This window comes from Bufo gargarizans, chromosome 6, assembly GCF_014858855.1.
Source record: "Bufo gargarizans isolate SCDJY-AF-19 chromosome 6, ASM1485885v1, whole genome shotgun sequence".
NCBI classification, from domain to species: Eukaryota; Metazoa; Chordata; class Amphibia; order Anura; family Bufonidae; genus Bufo; species Bufo gargarizans.
Window position 1 is genome coordinate 252,058,817 of NC_058085.1, and position 19,181 is coordinate 252,077,997.

The 19,181-nt window shown below is 41.8% G+C and overlaps 1 protein-coding gene across 3 annotated transcripts; it reads right to left on the reverse strand.

The window, feature by feature from the left end:
* Positions 1 to 1,869: 1,869 nt before the first annotated feature.
* LOC122940069 (zinc finger protein OZF-like) lies at positions 1,870 to 17,609 on the reverse strand. 3 transcript variants are annotated; one of them, XM_044296408.1, is made up of 8 exons: positions 17,558 to 17,593; positions 7,003 to 7,129; positions 6,407 to 6,561; positions 6,075 to 6,266; positions 5,874 to 5,952; positions 5,628 to 5,761; positions 5,431 to 5,542; positions 1,870 to 3,498 (listed from the first exon to the last, which is right to left on the reverse strand). In XM_044296408.1, exons 3-8 carry the CDS (start codon positions 6,503 to 6,505, stop codon positions 2,561 to 2,563), a joined length of 1,554 nt encoding a protein of 517 aa, XP_044152343.1. In that variant the 5' UTR covers positions 6,506 to 6,561; positions 7,003 to 7,129; positions 17,558 to 17,593; the 3' UTR covers positions 1,870 to 2,560. The 3 variants fall into 3 exon arrangements, with proteins under 3 accessions (XP_044152343.1, XP_044152342.1, XP_044152344.1); XM_044296407.1 differs by lacking the exon at positions 7,003 to 7,129 and having other exon boundaries at positions 17,558 to 17,609; XM_044296409.1 differs by lacking the exons at positions 7,003 to 7,129; positions 17,558 to 17,593 and adding an exon at positions 17,313 to 17,350.
* Between the last annotated feature and the right edge of the window lie 1,572 nt (positions 17,610 to 19,181).

Below are 19,181 nucleotides of genomic sequence, written 5' to 3' on the forward strand. Positions count from 1 at the left end.
TTCATCCTTCAACTGCCTCCTGAGCTGTTATAGGGCCAGCATGGACACGCCCCCTTAGCTGCAACAGAAAAGACACTCCCCTTGAGCTGTCAGCTTGATATAAATTTAGCAGATCAATGAGATCTCTGTATCCATGTGAGGTCCAGGGCTGGTTCTACTTTGTTAGGAAAAGATTGTCATGTACTATGTGATGTCTGATTTTCATTGATAACATTGTCATTGGATAACCCCTTATACACTGATGCTGGCCCGTTACAGTGGAATCCCAGCTTCAATCAATGCTGGGCTTCCGCTATGGTCTGGGGTGGTGTATCAAAGCAGCCTGTGTCAGGTCTGTCATTTCCTGCTGCCCTGGCCAGGATTAATAGTTCCAGTGGCAGGGACTTAACAGACAATACAGGCTGTGCTTATACAGCATTACTGTGACCTCTGCACAGATGCATGTCTCGTTACAATGGAGATGATTACCCTCTTATAAAAAGTCAAGCACCTGCATTATTTAACCCCTTCAAGACCGAGACAGTTTTCTTGTTTTTTCGTGACATATTGTACTTCATGTTAGTGGTACATTTAAGTCAATATGCATTACCTTTATTTATTCAAAAAAAATCCAAAATTTACAGAAGTGTTTTAAAAATTCACCATTTTCTAAATTTGAATTTCCCCGCTTTTAAGAAAGATAGTGATACCTCATAAAATAATTATTTAACATTCCCCATATGTCTATTTATGTTGGAATCATATTGTAAAAGTTATTATATTTTTTTAGGACATCAGAAGGCTTTGAATTTTAGTAGCAATTTTGAAATTTTTTAAGAAAATTTTCAAACTCACTTTTTTAAGGACCAGTTCAGTTATGAAGTCACTTAGTGGGGCTTATATAGTAGAAACCACCCTTAAATGCCTCCATTTTAGAATGTACTCCTCTCAAATTACTCAAAACTGATTTTACAAAACTTTGTTAACCCTTTAAGCGCTCCATCAAAATAAAAGGAAAATTGTGAAATTCTCTTTAAAAGAGGTGACATTTTCAGATTTTCAATTTTTATCAATTTCCTGTAACACAGAAACAGTTAACAGCCAAACAAAACTAAGTATTTATTACCCTGTTTCTGCAGTTTACAGAAATGCCCCATATGTGGTCATGAACTGCTGGATGGGCACACGTTAGGGCATAGAAGGGAAGGAGCACCATATGGATTTTGGACAATGGATTTCAATGGGATTATTCTGCCATGTCACATTTGATGCACCCCTACAGTAGAAACTCCCAAAAAATGACCCCATTTTGGAAACTACAGGATAAGATGCGCTTGGTTTTTGTAGGAAGAGATGATGTTTTTATTGGTACCATTTTTGAGTACATATGATTTTTTTTATCATTCAATATTACACTTTTTTGGGGCAAGGTGATAAAAAAAATTGCTATTTTGGCACAGTTTTTATTTTTTAACCCGCGTCCACCTTTGGGGGTAGATCATGTGATATTTTTATACAGCAGGTTGTTATGTATGCAGCAATACCCAATATGTCTACTTTTTTTTAATTCATTTCAGTTTTACACAATAAAAGCATTTTTGAAAAAAAATAAATAAATCTTGTTTTAGTGTCTCCATTTTCTGAAAGCCATATTTTTGTTGGGGCGATTGTCTTATGTAGGGGCTCATTTTTTGTGGTATGAGGTAACTGGTACTATTTTGGGGTACATATGTCTTTTTGATCGCTTGGTATTACACTTTCTTGATGTAAGCTGACAAACAAAATTGCATTTTTGGATTTTTTTTTTTTTTACGGAGTTTACCTGAGGGGGTAGATCATGCGATATTTTGTAGAGCAGGTTGTTACAGACGCGGCAATACCTAATATGTTTATATATTTTTTTATCATACATTATTTTATGGTGAAAGTTTAATTTATTTTATTATTAAAAAAAACACATTTATTTTTTTACATTCTGTATTGTACTGAACTGAACTGTCAGCGTCTTACACAGTAAGATGCTGAAAGGTGCCTAGGATACCCAGCCTTGGGGGCTGGCTCTCCTGGGCTTCCATAGCTGACAGGCTCCGAAGCCTGTGTAAGACATCGGGGCTGCCATAACAACCATTGCCCCCCTGTCACCGCAGCATGGGGGGCCGATGAAGTCAAGGGAGCCCCCTCCCTCTGTAATCTCTGCACGTGCCGCCGTCAGTGCTGACCGCTGTATGTGAAGGGTTAATCAGCAGATACAGCAGGGGTTTCCAGTCACCAACTGCAAGTGGAAATCTTGAAAATGATTAAAAAAAGAATGCACTTTACCTCAAAACTGGCGAATGCCTTTAAAATAATGCTAATGAAGTATGTCTTCTTTTAAAGCAGAGACAGGAGCGTACCTCCACTACCTAATAAATAGGAGTGTCTCTCTGATATTTGCTACCCATTTCAGTATTATCAAAACATTATAAGCACTACAGGGTCCAAACACTGAGTAGACTCAAAAGCCTTAAGTCCTGATGTGACCATGAAGACAGGATTGCAAAGCAACTCCACACAGTTCTTCAAAATGTTCATACTTATTATCTTAAGATTTATCTTCATTCGTTGAATCAAAGTTTAAAATAGGGGCATGGGAGATCAAGGTTTTTTCTACCGCAGCCTGTGACTTTGCACTAAACTGAGAGTGAATAACTTGATGTTTTACAAAGTTTGATCTGTGGGTAAAACATCTTCCACATTGTAAACATGAATATGGCTTCTCCCCTGTGTGAATTCTCTCATGTTCAATAAGATCTGGCTTCTGGGTAAATCGCTTTGCACACACTGAACATGCATACGGCTTCTCTCCTGAGTGGATTCGAAGATGTTTCACAAGATCTGACTTCTGGGTAAAGCCTTTCTCACATACTGAGCACATAAATGGCTTCTCTCCCGTATGAAATCTCTGATGAATAATTAGAGCTGAATTCTTAGTAAATGATTTGCCACATTGGGAACACGAAAAAAGTTTCTCTCCTGTGTGAATCCTCTGATGTTCAGCGAGGCCTCCTTTCTGGGTAAAACTTTTCCCACAATATGAACACGAAAACGGTCTCTCATTTCTATGAATTTTTTGATGTTCTACAAGCCCTGTATTCTGGCTAAAACGCTTCCCACATTCTGTACAAGAAAATGGCTTCTCTGCTGTGTGAGTCCTCTGATGTTTCACAAGGGCTGATTTTTTTATAAAGCATTTCCCACATACTACACATGGATACGGCTTTTCCCCCGTGTGAATTCTCTGATGTTCAACAAGATCCGATTTCTGAAAAAATGATTTCCCACAATCTAAACACTGAAATGGCCTTTCATCTCTGTGTATTCTCTTATGTCTCTCAAGGTTTCCCTTAAGTGTAAAACAGTCCCCACATTCAGAACATATGAACGGCTTCTCCCCAGTGTGGGTTTTTTGATGTTCAACAAGGTGCGATTTCCGAGTAAAAGATTTGCAGCAAAGCTCACATGTATATCTCCTTACCGATTCTAAGGATAAAAACAAAACAGGGATTCAGAAAACAAAAACAATCATAATGTATGTGGGAGAGGTCTGAAGCTTATTGAACACTGATTTGGGCTTAATTCACACAGTCAGTGATTTCCATCAGTGTAGCCTCCACATCTGGTCTTGGCTTACAATCACTGATGGAACTCCCTGACCAAAACACCGATGTGTGAAGGTTTAGTAGGTTTAGTGCATAAATATGAAAGAGGAAGAAGCCACCATGAAGTAGAATGTTAAAGGGGTTGTCCTGCCATATATTAAAGGGGTAATTTCCCTATACTACAAATGCCTTGTAGTGGAATTTCTCAAAAAGTAGCACTTTCTTGAAAGAGAAGAGGGAAAAGGACCTGGGAGCCTATAGACAATGATAAATAGAGGAGATGCTTCAGTTTATGAGATTTAGTACTGAGTGCCTCAGATCTACCTAGTGCATAGAATATATAACACTCCATTATTGCTGCATAACATGGGATCTAAAACTGACTCACTGTGATAGATGTGGGGCATCTGGTGCTGACTTTATCCATTTCATGTGGTCATGCCCTAGACTACAGAGTTTTGGGAGAGAAGTTGTTAACTTTATTAGGTCAGTGTATGATTGTACCATCCCTTTTTACCCACTTATTTGTGTTCTAGGATATACTTCTGAACGGCTTGTATGAAAGAGTCATAGACTGGCCCTTTTTATTTAACTCATAAACTGATCACTTTCAATTGGAAAGACACAGTGCCACTTGTATTATCAAAGTTTACTGCTAAAGTCGAAATGGCTTTAAGATGGGAGAAATATATCTTTCAGAGACAAGGAGCAATACAAAAATTTAAGGTGTTGTGGTCTTGGTAGGATGCTCCAGGTCTCGCTCTGTGTACCCTTCTTATAAGTTGGATCCTGTGAACTCATCCCTTGATGAGCTGAGGCCTGGAATGTTTTTAATTGATCACTCTTCCTTCCCATCTCTATATGTCCTATTTATGTAGTACATTGAGCTGTAACTGTTTCTAGGGATTAGTAGAATGTGAACCTTCTTACTTATTGATCATATGAGAAATGGGTCTGACTGGAACTGTTGGTGGGTCACTGTATTTGTCTTGTGAAGACACTATAAGCCACCTTCATGCAAACTATCTTCCGGATTGGACTTTTCCCAGTATAAACTCCTTCTCTTCTCCCTGGCTGGAGCTGTTCAACTGAGACATTTCCAATATATGTGGACTATACTCAAGCAAAGTGGATGAGTTTGGAAAGTGTGATAGGATAGGAAAGCTGAAGGGAGGGGTGTTTCTTTTTGTGTATCCTATCTTTCAAAATGTTTCAATAAACACTATCTGATTTAAAAAAATGTAGGCGATTGCAAAGAGAAGGACAAGATGCAGTTAAAATTAACCACATTACCTAAGTCAATCTGTGGCAAAAACATTCAGATTTAATAATAAAATCAATGAAATATAAATGATAATATAGTATTTTATTATCATTTATATTTCATTGATTTTATTATTAAATCTGAGTGTTTTTGCCACAGAGTGAGTGCCCGCTCTTCTATTTCATCAGTTTTTCTTACATTGAGGTGAGGCGTCCTCAATTTTAGCTTGCAGCACCGCATCATCCACTAACAGCAGTGAGCCGCGACATCTGTTAATCATTACCTAAGTCAAGACAACATGAATGACCCATCACAGCGAAGAATTGCCTGTTCTACCCAGTAGCTACCACCAGGGGCGTAGCTAGAGGCTCATGGGCCCTGGTGCAAGAGTTAGGCTTGGGCCCCCCTTCCCTCAGTGCTTTGTGTGTCTTCTTATGCAGCACAAGGATCTTTGGGCCCCCTCAGGCTCCTGGGCCCGGTAGCGACTGCTACCTCTGCATCCCCTATAGCTACGCCCCTGGCTACCACATCTCATGTACAACATCTTACCCGATATGTCAGGTGCAGGAATTTTCCCCTCATTCTCCTCCTGATAATCATTCACGACATACATCTGCTCTTCCTCCGCATCATCAACATTAATAAAATAAATGTTATCAACCTGAAAGCAAAATAATATTTCAAGATTTATTTTCAATTTTCAAATCAAATTATCCAGATCTACACATATTCTCTACAGAACATACAGAGCAGATCTTGGTTTTTTTTAAAACCTCCGCTTCCTCCTCCTGGTTGTCATCTGGGTCATTTTCCCCTCGACAATCCTGGGAATAATGGGGACTGGGACATCTCTCTGGTGTATTTTTATTACTGGATCCATCTGCAGAAAATGTACACAGTGACTAATATGCTTTAAAAATGTTATTCAGACGATGAGTATCTAGTACCTCCAAAGCTACTTTCTCCTATAATATATGAAATGCTCCTTGTACCTGGTGATGTGGGATCCTGGTGGTCCTCCATGATGACATGCTGATACACATCATTGTGTCCTTCAAAATATTTTTCTCCCTGCAGAAAATGTTTTATGCATGGAATGTAATGGACAGTGTACACTTACACGAAGCTGGCATTCCCAAGGTTACAGTCATCATCCAGATGCTAACCCCCCCCCCCCAAAAACGACTGATTACCTCCCCAGTAAGGAGCTCAATGATCTTGTTGGTAAGTTCCAGGATCTTCTGCTCATTTTCTTTGTCATGTATTATCGAGTCAGATGGTGACAGCTTGATGGGAATCTGGACTTTGCTGTATCCTTCTGAGTCATCAGTAGGACTACTGGGGTTCACACGTTCACCAGATGTTTTCTTAACTATGGTGTAATCCTACGTAAGACATCAAAATATCTTGTTATATATTAACAGGACTACTCAACTCTTTCCAATTTTGCATGGCAAAACACTTCTCTGGTCATTTTCCTGTTTTGATAGGCATGTCATGTGACTTACATCCCAGAATCCCTCACCTCTCCGGTCAGCAGGTAGATGATCTCCAGGGTGAGGTTTAATATTTTGTTGTTCTTGTCCTTATCCATCCTTGATGGGTCCGTTGGGGAAAGTACCATTGTCTTGCAGAACTTAAGAGGAGGCTTTGACCGGGAGGATCCAGTACTGAAAGCACCTGAATGGGGAAGAGAACATCTCAAAGAGTGAGTAATGACTTTTCATCCTGCAGCTGAAGAATTTAATTGTCTGTATACAACTAAATAGAAGTAACACAAGGGAGAGATGTCTCTCCAAAGCAGTTAGGAAATTAATCTATAGTGTATCCAGAGATGACCTCCAGTGATCCAATATTAAGAGAATTGTACTATTAAAAAAATCCCACAGTATAGTAATAGTGCAATCGCTGGAGAGATACACTTCAAACGGCTTCCTTTAAGTCCACCAGGAAACTATGGACTACTGCACAACAAGGCACGGCTAGACTACATACTGTACTGTTAGTGGCCAAGTAATGATTCCACACAAGCCAAAATAGAGGATAAAGTTAAGCTTCTAGAAACATTAGCTTTGGGGCCCCTGGACTTTGTACAATTCTGCTCTACTAACATTTTCTTACATCTCAAGATTCACTTGTAGACTTGAAGACTACCCGACTGCTTCCGTAGATCCTACTGCCTTGGACCTCTGCATCCAGGAGGAAGGAGGTCGATGAGCTGTCCTAGAGATATGTGCGGCTCCAGCATCTATCAGACATTTACGTTTGAGATGGGAATACACCTTTATGTGGCAGAGCTCAAGTACCAAACAAAGCCGCATGTATATAAGCCTGTGACCACCACAGTGTATTAGTTCTGCTGACAGTGATAGCCTCAGTGGCCAGATAAGCACCAATCATCACTCTTTCTGCCTAGTCATCAGTTTATAAGACCTATAAGGGGTTTCCAGACTGCACATCTATGGTACAAATGTAAAAGGGCACTGGAGATGTGGCCAGGTCATGAAAAATGGGCGTTATCCATCTACAATCTACAATATAAAGCTGAAGACCTGCTGTAAAATCTGGCATGGTACGTGTATCACACAACCAATTGAAACAAAAGACACACATGTACAATTATAACAAATATTTTATTAAATAATAAATATAATAACAGACCATAGACCATGATAAAATGAGTAGCAGCAGTGCAGACAAGCGCCGCGATAAGCAGCTCAGCCGCCTGACTCTGGGTACATGAATCCAAAAATCCAAAAGAGGAATAGGGAACTGAGCAGGCAATATAAACCCTACCCCCAATACACATACAAGCCTCCAACCCCCACAGATAAACATACGACAACTGCAAAATAGGAGCCAGAAACAAGGGTGAAATAACAGCACCTATAGCTAGTGCATAAGCAGTATGGAGGGACAACAATAGTAGTAATAAATGTTGAATAATTAAAAAAACTATACAGGGTGGGCCATTTATATGGATACACCTTAATAAAATGGGAATGGTTGGTGATATTAACTTCCTGTTTGTGGCACATTAGTATATGTGAGGGGGGTAAACTTTTCAAGATGGGTGGTGACCATGGCGGCCATTTTGAAGTTGGCCATTTTGAATCCAACTTTTGTTTTTTCAATAGGAAGAGGGTCATGTGACACTTCAAACTTATTGGGAATTTCACAAGAAAAACAATAGTGTGCTTGGTTTTAACGTAACTTTATTCTTTCATGAGTTATTTACAAATTTCTGACCACTTATAAAATGTGTTCAATGTGCTGCCCATTGTGTTGGATTGTCAATGCAACCCTCTTCTTCCACTCTTCACACACTGATAGCAAAACCGCAGGAGAAATGCTAGCACAGTCTTCCAGTATCTGTAGTTTCAGGTGCTGCACATCTCGTATCTTCACAGCATATGCTGTGAAGATACGAGATGTGCAGCACCTGAAAAAGGGTTGTTTTTCTTGTGAAATTCCCAATAAGTTTGATGTGTCACATGACCCTCTTCCTATTGAAAAAACAAAGAATGGCCGACTTCAAAATGGCCACCATGGTCACCACCCATCTTGAAAAGTTTCACCCCTCACATATACTAATGTGCCACAAACAGGAAGTTAATATCACCAACCATTCCCATTTTATTAAGGTGTATCCATATAAATGGCCCACCCTGTACTATAACATATTACCTAGAGTTGATAGGAGGCACAGATAGAACAAACCCAGGTCTGGCAGAGAGCGCACCCCGACGCACGTCTCGCTCCTCCGCTTTCTCAGGGGGCGTGTATGCATATACACTACTCACAAAAATTTTGGGTTATTCGGCTTTCGGGTGAAATTTATGTAAAACGTTCACGCTACAGTGGCTACAGTGATTTTATAGCATTAAAGTAGGGCATTTAAGTAGAATCATGCAATGGTGATTTCCTCATCGCAAAAATTTATTGAGACAAAAGCCGACAACAGCCCCACAAAAAATGTCAATGTCTCAATAACTTGTTATGTGGCCTTGAGCATTAATTACAGCTTGACAACGACTTCTGCTGCTGTTCACAAGTTGACTTATTGTCTGCTGAGGCATGGCATCCCACTCTTCTTGAAGTTACGAGCCTTTAGAGCTGACCCCATAGGTTTTTAATGAGATTCAGGTCTGGAGAAAGTGTAGGCCACTCCATTTGAGGTACTCCAGTCTCCAGCAGCCGTTCCCTAATGATGCGACCTCGATGAGCTGGCACAGTGTCATCCATGAAGATTAAATTAGGCCTGTGTTGTGCATGCAGAGGCACAATGACTGGATTAATGATGTTATTCAAGCAGTATGGGCTTGTCACTGTACCATTCACATAGTGTAGGGCAGTTCTGTATTGACTAGACACACCTGCCCACCACCACCAAAGGCAAACAGTGGCTCTCCTTGACGTCTCCAACATCATTGATGGCCATCATTTCTGCTCAGCGTGAATCAACTTTCATCAGTGAACAGCACTGAGGCCCACTGGTCCCTTGTCCAGCGTAGATGCTCCCTGGCCCATGCAAGGCGATGATGCCTTTGATCAGGTATCCTTGCAGGTCGGCTACCATGCAGACCATTATGATGTAAACAGTTTTGAATGGTCTGATGAGAAACTTAGGTGCCTCTCACCTCCCTTAAATGTGCGTGGAGTTGTGTGGCATTCATTATCTGGTTCTGCAGGGCATTGTTTACAAGCGTTCATCAGTGGGAGATGTGGACAAAGGACATCCACTTCTATGCCTTTCTGTGACTCTTCCAGTCTCTCTGTATCCCCGTTGCAACCTGCTGATGACACTCTGTGGCCACTTGCATATGAGAACATCCTGCTTGAAGCCTCAAAATATCAAGGTGCTGTTGATCAATTGTTAGGTGTCACCTTGATCTTATGATGTCAAAATGTGAAGAGCATGATGAGGAGGACTCTTTAACCACCTCCCGACCGCTGTACGCACATATGCGTCCGGGAGGTGGTTGATTCATTCCTCCTGGACGCATATACGCGTCCTCTCGCGAGACTTCCTGTGAACGCACGCTCACAGGAACGGAAGGTAAGCGAGTGGATCTCCAGCATGCCAGCGGCGATCGTTCGCTGGCAGGCTGGAGATCCGAATTTTTTAACCCCTAACAGGTATATTAGACGCTGTTTTCATAACAGCGTCTAATATACCTCCTACCTGGTCCTCTGGTGGTCCCTTTTGTTAGGATCGACCACCAGAGGACTCAAGTAGGTCAGTACAGAAACACCACACCACCACACGTCACTTATTAACCCCTTATAAACCCATGATCACCCCATATAAACTCCCTGATCACCCCCCTGTCACTGATCACCCCCCCCCCTGTAAGGCTCCATTCAGACATCCGCATGATTTTTTACGGATCCATGGATACATGGATCGGATCCACAAAACGCATGCGGACGTCTGAATGGAGCCTTACAGGGGGGTTATCAATGACAGGGGTAATCAGGGTGATCACCCCCCTGTCACTGATCACCCCCCCTGTAAGGCTCCATTCAGACATCCGCATGATTTTTTACGGATCCATGGATACATGGATCGGATCCACAAAACGCATGCGGACGTCTGAATGGAGCCTTACAGGGGGGTTATCAATGACAGGGGGTGATCAGGGTAATCACCCCCCTGTCACTGATCACCCCCCCTGTAAGGCTCCATTCAGACATCCGCATGATTTTTTACGGATCCATGGATACATGTATCGGATCCACAGAACGCATGCGGACGTCTGAATGGAGCCTTACAGGGGGGTGCTCAGGGAGTGTATATGGGTGATCACCCGCCTGTCATTGATCACCCCCTGTAAGGCTCCATTCAGACGTCCGCATGCGTTTTGTGGATCCGATACATGTATCCATGGATCCGTAAAAAATCATGCGGATGTCTGAATGGAGCCTTACAGGGGGGGTGATCAGTGACAGGGGGGTGATCACCCTGATTACCCTGATCACCCCCTGTCATTGATAACCCCCCTGTAAGGCTCCATTCAGACGTCCGCATGCGTTCTGTGGATCCGATACATGTATCCATGGATCCGTAAAAAATCATGCGGATGTCTGAATGGAGCCTTACAGGGGGGGTGATCAATGACAGGGGGGTGATCAGGGAGTCTATATGGGTGATCACCCCCCTGTCATTGATCACCCCCCCCCCCCCCCCTGGTAAGGCTCCATTCAGACATTTTTTTTGGCACAAGTTAGCGGAAATTTTTAGTTTGTTTTTGTTTTTTCTTACTAAGTCTCATATTCCACTAACTTGTGTCAAAAAATAAAATCTCACATGGACGCACCATACCCCTCACGGAATCCAAATACGTGAACATTTTTAGACATTTATATTCCAGACTTCTTCTCACGCTTTAGGGCCCCTAAAAAGCCAGGGCAGTATAAATACCCCACATGTGACCCCATTTCGGAAAGAAGACACCCCAAGGTATTCCGTGAGGGGCATATTGAGTCCATGAAAGATTGACATTTTTGTCCTAAGTTAGCGGAAAGTGAGACTTTGTGAGAAAAAAACAAAAAAAAAAAAATCAATATCCGCTAACTTATGCAAAAAAAATAAAAATTCTAGGAACTCGCCATGCCCCTCATTGAATACCTTGGGGTGTCTTCTTTCCAAAGTGGGGTCACATGTGGGGTATTTATACTGCCCTGGCTTTTTAGGGGCCCGAAAGTGTGAGAAGAAGTCTGTGATCCAAATGTCTAAAAATGCCCTCCTAAAAGGAATTTGGGCCCCTTTGCGCATCTAGGCTGCAAAAAAGTGTCACACATGTGGTATCGCCGTACTCAGGAGAAGTTGGGGAATGTGTTTTGGGGTGTCATTTTACATATACCCATGCTGGGTGAGAAAAATATCTTGGTCAAATGCCAACTTTGTATAAAAAAATGGGAAAAGTTGTCTTTTGCCAAGATATTTCTCTCACCCAGCATGGGTATATGTAAAATGACACCCCAAAACACATTGCCCAACCTCTCCTGAGTACGGCGATACCAGATGTGTGACACTTTTTTGCAGCCAAGGTGGGCAAAGGGGCACATATTCCAAAGTGCACCTTTCGGATTTCGCAGGCCATTTTTTACACATTTTGATTGCAAGGTACTTCTCACACATTTGGGCCCCTAAATTGCCAGGGCAGTATAACTACGCCACAAGTGACCCCATTTTGGAAAGAAGACACCCCAAGGTATTCCGTGAGGGGCACGGCGAGTTCCTAGAATATTTTTTTTTTTGTCACAAGTTAGCGGAAAATGATGATTTTTCTTTTCTTTTCTTTTTTCCTTACAAAGTCTCATATTCCACTAACTTGCGACAAAAAATAAAAAATTCTAGCAACTCGCCATGCCCCTCACGGAATACCTTGGGGTGTCTTCTTTCCAAAATGGGGTCACTTGTGGCGTAGTTATACTGCCCTGGCAATTTAGGGGCCCAAATGTGTGAGAAGTACCTTGCAATCAAAATGTGTAAAAAATGGCCTGCAAAATCTGAAAGGTGCACTTTGGAAAATGTGCCCCTTTGCCCACCTTGGCAGCAAAAAAGTGTGACACATCTGGTATCGCCGTACTCAGGAGAAGTTGGGGAATGTGTTTTGGGGTGTCATTTTACATATACCCATGCTGGATGAGAGAAATATCTTGGCAAAAGACAACTTTTCCCATTTTTTTTATACAAAGTTGGCATTTGACCAAGATATTTTTCTCACCCAGCATGGGTATATGTAAAATGACACCCCAAAACACATTCCCCAACTTCTCCTGAGTACGGCGATACCAGATGTGTCACACTTTTTTGCTGCCAAGGTGGGCAAAGGGGCACATATTCCAAAGTGCACCTTTTGGATTTCACCGGTCATTTTTTACACATTTTGATTGCAAAGTTCTTCTCACACATTTGGGCCCCTAAATTGCCAGGGCAGTATAACTACCCCACAAGTGACCCCATTTTGGAAAGAAGACACCCCAAGGTATTCTGTGAGGGGCATGGTGAGTTCCTAGAATTTTTTATTTTTTGTCGCAAGTTAGTGGAATATGAGACTTTGTAAGAAAAAAAATAAAAAATAAAATCATCATCATTTTCCGCTAACTTGTGACAAAAAATAAAAAGTTCTATGAACTCACTATGCCCATCAGCAAATACCTTAGGGTGTCTACTTTCCGAAATGGGGTCATTTGTGGGGGTTTTCTACTGTTTGGGCATTGTAGAACCTCAGGAATCATGACAGGTGCTCAGAAAGTCAGAGCTGTTTCAAAAAGCGGAAATTCACATTTTTGTACCATAGTTTGTAAATGCTATAACTTTTACCCAAACCATTTTTTTTTTTTGCCCAAACATTTTTTTTTTATCAAAGACATGTAGAACAATAAATTTGGCGAAAAATTTATATATGGATGTCGTTTTTTTTGCAAAATTTTACAGCTGAAAGTGAAAAATGTCATTTTTTTGCAAAAAAATCGTTACATTTTGATTAATAACAAAAAAAGTAAAAATGCCAGCAGCAATGAAATACCACCAAATGAAAGCTCTATTAGTGAGAAGAAAAGGAGGTAAAATTCATTTGGGTGGTGAGTTGCATGACCGAGCGATAAACGGTGAAAGTAGTGTAGTGCCGAAGTGTAAAAAGTGCTCTGGTCATGAAGGGGGTTTCACCTAGCGGGGCTGAAGTGGTTAAATACCAATTCTAATTGAACCAGGAAATTTATTGAGCAATTCATGGATCATTTACCTGTTGTGAATTTTGCTGTTAAGCTCCTTGTAAGGGTACTTTCACACTTGCGTATTTTCTTTTCCGGCATAGAGTTCCGTCACAGGGGCTCTATACCGGAAAAGAACTGATCAGTTTTATCCCCATGCATTCTGAATGGAGAGCAATCCGTTCAGGATGCATCAGGATGTCTTCAGTTCAGTCTTTTTGACTGATCATGCAAAAGAGAAAACCGTAGCATGCTACGGTTTTAACTCCGGCGAAAAAAACTGAAGACATGCCTAAATGCCGGATCCGGCATTTTTTCCCATAGGAATGTATCAGTACCCAATCCGGCATTCAGAATACCGGAATGCCGGATCCGTCCTTCCTGTCTGCACATGCGCAGACTGAAAAAAAAGGTGAAAAAAATAAATGCCGAATCCGTTTTGCATTTTTTCGACTGATCAGGCATTTTTAATACTGATAAGGATCCTGATCAGTCTTACTAATGCCATCAGTTGGCATACGTTTTGCCTGATCCGGCAGGCAGCTCCGGCGACGGAACGGCTTGCCGGATCTCTCTGCCGCAAGTGTGAAAGTACCCTTAGAGAACAGCAAGTTGTGCAAAAAGTACTGAAACATTGAACAGTTGGACATGTGCATTCAAATTTTTAGAGAAGGTCACATTAAGTTCGCCTGTAAAGGTTAGAGCGCATTTTAGGTTCCTCCTGAAATTTCACCCACAAGCCAAATATCACTAACTTTTTGTGAGTAGTGTATATCATCTGAGTTACCATTTCTTTCTTTACTGGATCACATTCTATATTTTGTTACAAGCATTCGGATTCCTGTTATAATGGCCTGGATACAATCCCCACTCTTTAACCCTGTAGATGCTGCTGCCAATAGCAAACGTGGCATCTAGGCAGTTAGACAGTGGAGGGGGTTTCCTCAGAACCCATCAGCCCCCTGTGAATATAATCGCAGGGTAGCTAATAAACACCCCCAGGTCCTTCATTACTGCATAACTAATTATGCGGTGCCACACACACACCTTACAGACAGCCTAGCAGTCTTGAGTGCCATACATTTTAGAAGTTGGTTGATGGCTGAACATCAGTTGAACAAACAATCATCTTGTGAACAATCTTATTTTATTTCATAATCCTCTCCTGCATAACGGAAATTGGACGGATGCGTTATGCTAGCCATAGACTTCTATTATGATGGAATGCATAACAGAATGCATGACTCTAAAGCAGGGGTGCACAACCTGCGGCCCTTGATACCATTCTGTGCGGCCCCCAACCATCTGGTAACAGACATGTATGCCTATGTCTTGTGGCTGCTCACATGCATTTTTCATGTATTTCTCCCATTAGATGGGAGTCCTGGAAGTGTAACTAGACATTAATGTTATATAATGTGTGTTCAATATGCCATAAGTACAACATTTCAGTTGTTAATACACCTTTAAATTTTAATTTCGGCCCTCGTCATTGGTTCAGTCTGGCAATGTGGCTCCCAACCAGGAAAACGTTGTGCACCCCTGCTCTAAAGGCATGTCTGATCCCATGAACAATAAGCCTACATACAGCTACATAGGTAAAAATAAATAGTTCTAACTCTGGAAATGCAGTGAAATGAAAAACAATTTTTTCTCCATGAGACGTGCTGATGGACGGGATTTAGCGCTACCCAAGCTGTTTTACAGGCTAGGGCAACGCTAAAGCCTGCCTATTAGGGCTGGTGACATCACCGGGCTCACTGCTGGGCAGAAGCCTCCGCCTAGCAGTCCTTATGGAGAGCCCGGTACGTCACCGGAACTCCATAAAATGCCTTTGCCCTGTGCGATCCAGTGCAGGGCAAAGGAGAGCATCGGAGCATGAAATGTCTGGGTGAAATTGTGGGTATGTCCGGGTTCAGCTCTGAACCCGGACAACCCCTTAAAAGTTGTCCGACATTGGAGACAAAAATCAATAAACACGTAATACATGATAAAATACACCAGCACAAGATTCTCTATGTTCGGTGGGCACCATCTGATGAACAAGTTACAGCTACACAGTGACATGAGTCGGATGACAAAAAGGGTACAACTACATTGCGACATGCTGCAATGTGACAGTTGCAAAAAAAAATCCAACTTGGTTGGATTTTTTGCAACTGTCGTGTCGCAGTGCGACACCATAGACCAGTGATGGCGAACCTATGGCACGGGTGCTAGAGGCGGCACTCAGAGTCCTCTCTGTGGGCACCCACACTGTGATAAAAGTCTATTGTGTACCAATATGCCTTAGACTTTTCCTGCCATTCATCAGCGCAGAGCACTGAATGTAGGCAGGCTTTAATAGCTAAATGATAAAGTACATGGAATATATACTATATTGAACTATAGTATTCAGGTTAAATTGCCATATTGGCACTTTACGATAAATAAGTGGGTTTTGGGTTGCAGTTTGGGCACTCGGGCCTCTAAAAGGTTCGACATCACTGCCATAGACTGTCACGCTGCGGTAGGAAATTGTATAGAAAAAGGAAAAGTAACCATTACTTAGGCTGGTTTCACACGTGCAGTATAGTTGCTGGATATTACGGCAATGCCTGTCAACCCTATTGACTATAATCTGGTCCGGCGGAGACCTGGCCGAATCCTGGCATATTTGTCGGGTAGCAGCCAGATATCAGCTGGATCCCATTACAGTCAATGGGGCCGGTGGGCATTGCGGTAACCTGCAGCAATGATGTTACGTACAATTTACATAAATGCTGCAGCCGATCACTAGCCTCATGCCAAACAAGCCAGCGGGACCGTTCAGGACAGAAATTTGTCGCAGCAGACATATCAGTGATGCACATGGCATCATCATGGCAGGATAAGTGTGGCTTCAACAGTGGGATGAATGCATAAGTAATGGTAATTATATGTTTACAGTGTTTGCTGCCCTTGCACCAATTATGGAAAATTCTGGAAACCACTATTTCGATAATAATGACATTCTCAGGATAGGCCATCAGTATTTGATGGTTGGGGGTCCGACAACCGGGACCTCCACTGATCAGCTGTTTGAGAAGGCATTCCTATGAGCATCGTCACACATTGTATAGTGGCTGTGCTTGGTATCACGCTCGGTCCCATTCACTTCAATGCGGCTGAGTGTGAGACCAAGCACAGCTACTATACAATGTATGGCACTGTGCTTGGAAAGCATGGAGAAGGCTGTGGCACTCACAGCAGCTCAGCGGGGGTCCCGGGTGTCGGACTCCCACAGATTAGATACCGATGACCTGTCCTGAGGATAGTTCATCAGTAGGGATGAGCGACTCGACTTCAGATGAAACATCCAAAGTTATTTCGCATAAAACTCTGTTTCAATACTGTACGGAGCGAGCGCTTCGTACAGTATTAGAATGTATTGGCTCCGATGAGCCGAAGCTTTTACTTCGCAAAGTCTCGCAAGACTTTGCGTAATAACGTCAAAAATTTTTAAAAAAAACATTTCCCGAACAGAACCAGAGTTGTTGTTTTTTCAATTTATGAAGATATTACGCAAAGTGTCGCGAGACTTCACTAAGTATTAAAATCCCGGAACCCCCTTTAATTTCAAGGATAGTACTAGAAGATACCCATACATAACACAGTGCAGACTTCCAATGGCTGCCTCCAGACACAACTAAAGAAACATCTTAGAGATCACTATGAATTTGCTTTATCACCTAAAGGTCTTAAAGGGATTGTCCAGGATTAGAAAAACAATGGCACTTTCTTACACACACACAAAAAAAAAAAAAACACAAAAAAAAACACACCACTTCTGCCCATGGTTTCTTGCACATCCCATCTTAAACCAAGGCAATAAGCCCCGTCCCCAGGAGAACCCTGGAAGACACCACCCTATAACCTATCCGCCATATCTAATACATAAAACCCTATAGCCATAGGCACATAAGCCAATACATACGCCAAACAGACCCCTCTCTCTTCACTTAACACCCGACTGTACTCTGTCCCAGAAGTAATCCTACCCTATTACTTCCGGGGCTTCGGCCTCGTAGAGTACACGTGACTTTCTAGTCGCGCGTGATTGGTTTCATTAGCTTAGCGCTATACATGGAGTGCGGGCAGTGCCAGAATCCAAAATGGCCACGGCGCCAGTGAATGTAAAACACGCAAGCGTTTGCTAACAATACAAAGCCGCTGTAACCTAGCTGCCATTTTCTTGTAGCGTTGATAACCGACGAAGGCACTTTGTTTTGGTCGTTTCTCCATGAAATTCTGAGAGGATTAGCACGTGACAAGCAGATGACACTAGGCAGCACCCTTGCATCCACTTTGTTAGCGGGGTAGGTTTCACTCTGTTTTTCCTTGGCATTGGCTGTAGAGCAGGGTGTGTTCCTACAGGAAGTAATTACTTATGCCAAAGCCCGGGGCACAATAGGCAATACATTGGAGTGTGGTAGGCTGCACATATTAAAGCAGGACACAAGAAAACCCCCACACAACAAGTCATTAGAGGTCACGTGAAAAGACATCATTGGCGTCCACCTACAGCCTTCCTATTAGCTTTTATAGATCGCCCCCTAGTGGCGACTACAAGTAGGTGACCTTTTTAAAGGTCTGTGCATTCTTATGTTCTCATCTGTGTTGGAGGCTCCTTTCAGGGCAGATTCAGCCAAAAACAGGGATTTTTTTTAATTTCCATTTAATAAAAAATTACACCCCATAGGGTCATTGAAGTTTTTATGCCATTAATTGTAGGTTTATAGCAGTAGAAAATGTTTACTTCTTCTACTACACTTTGTATAATAAAAGTATTTTACTATAAAACAAAACTATTTTGCAACTCTTTTATTTTTCTGTATTTCACTTCATGAGGGTTTTTTTTTTCAGGACACGTTATATTATTTTTTATTATTTATTCATTTGTTATGTAATTCCACTATAATTTTTTGGGATTTTCTTTATGCTGCTTACCATGTGGTACATTCATATAATATGTATATTTGTATTTCTTAATTTAAACTATATAGGGATTTTAAATAAATAAAAGATTTTATTATAAATATATATATATATATATATTTTTTTTTTTTTAACTTTAAACCTATATTTTGGTCCAACTATGAGACTTGACTGTGTGATCCTGTGATCCCTTCCATAATATACCAAACTTACTGATAGGCGGTTCCTAATGGATAAGTACACATGGCAGACAGGGGCCTAACAAAAATACCCATAACAGCCAAGGGCGGATTAGGAACTTAAAGTAGCCCTGGAAAAAACTAAAATTGGCCCTGATGTTGGTGGGTTTAAATTGACAAAAGGTAGGTCAACATATGTAGATGGGGCCAATATAGGTTGTCAGGGTCAGTAATACCATACTGCAGCACAGAATACCATCCCACAAGACCAAATACCACCATGCAGAACACAATACCTGACCAGAAGCTGTCCTTCTGTGGTGCCTATCAATAGCTGCCACGTTCTGTCCTCCTCCAATTGTCTCTAATAGGGATATGGGGCAGGGAGTTTAGGAGGTGAGATGTGGGAACACCAAGCCAGCCCTACCTTCAGCATGCTGCTTG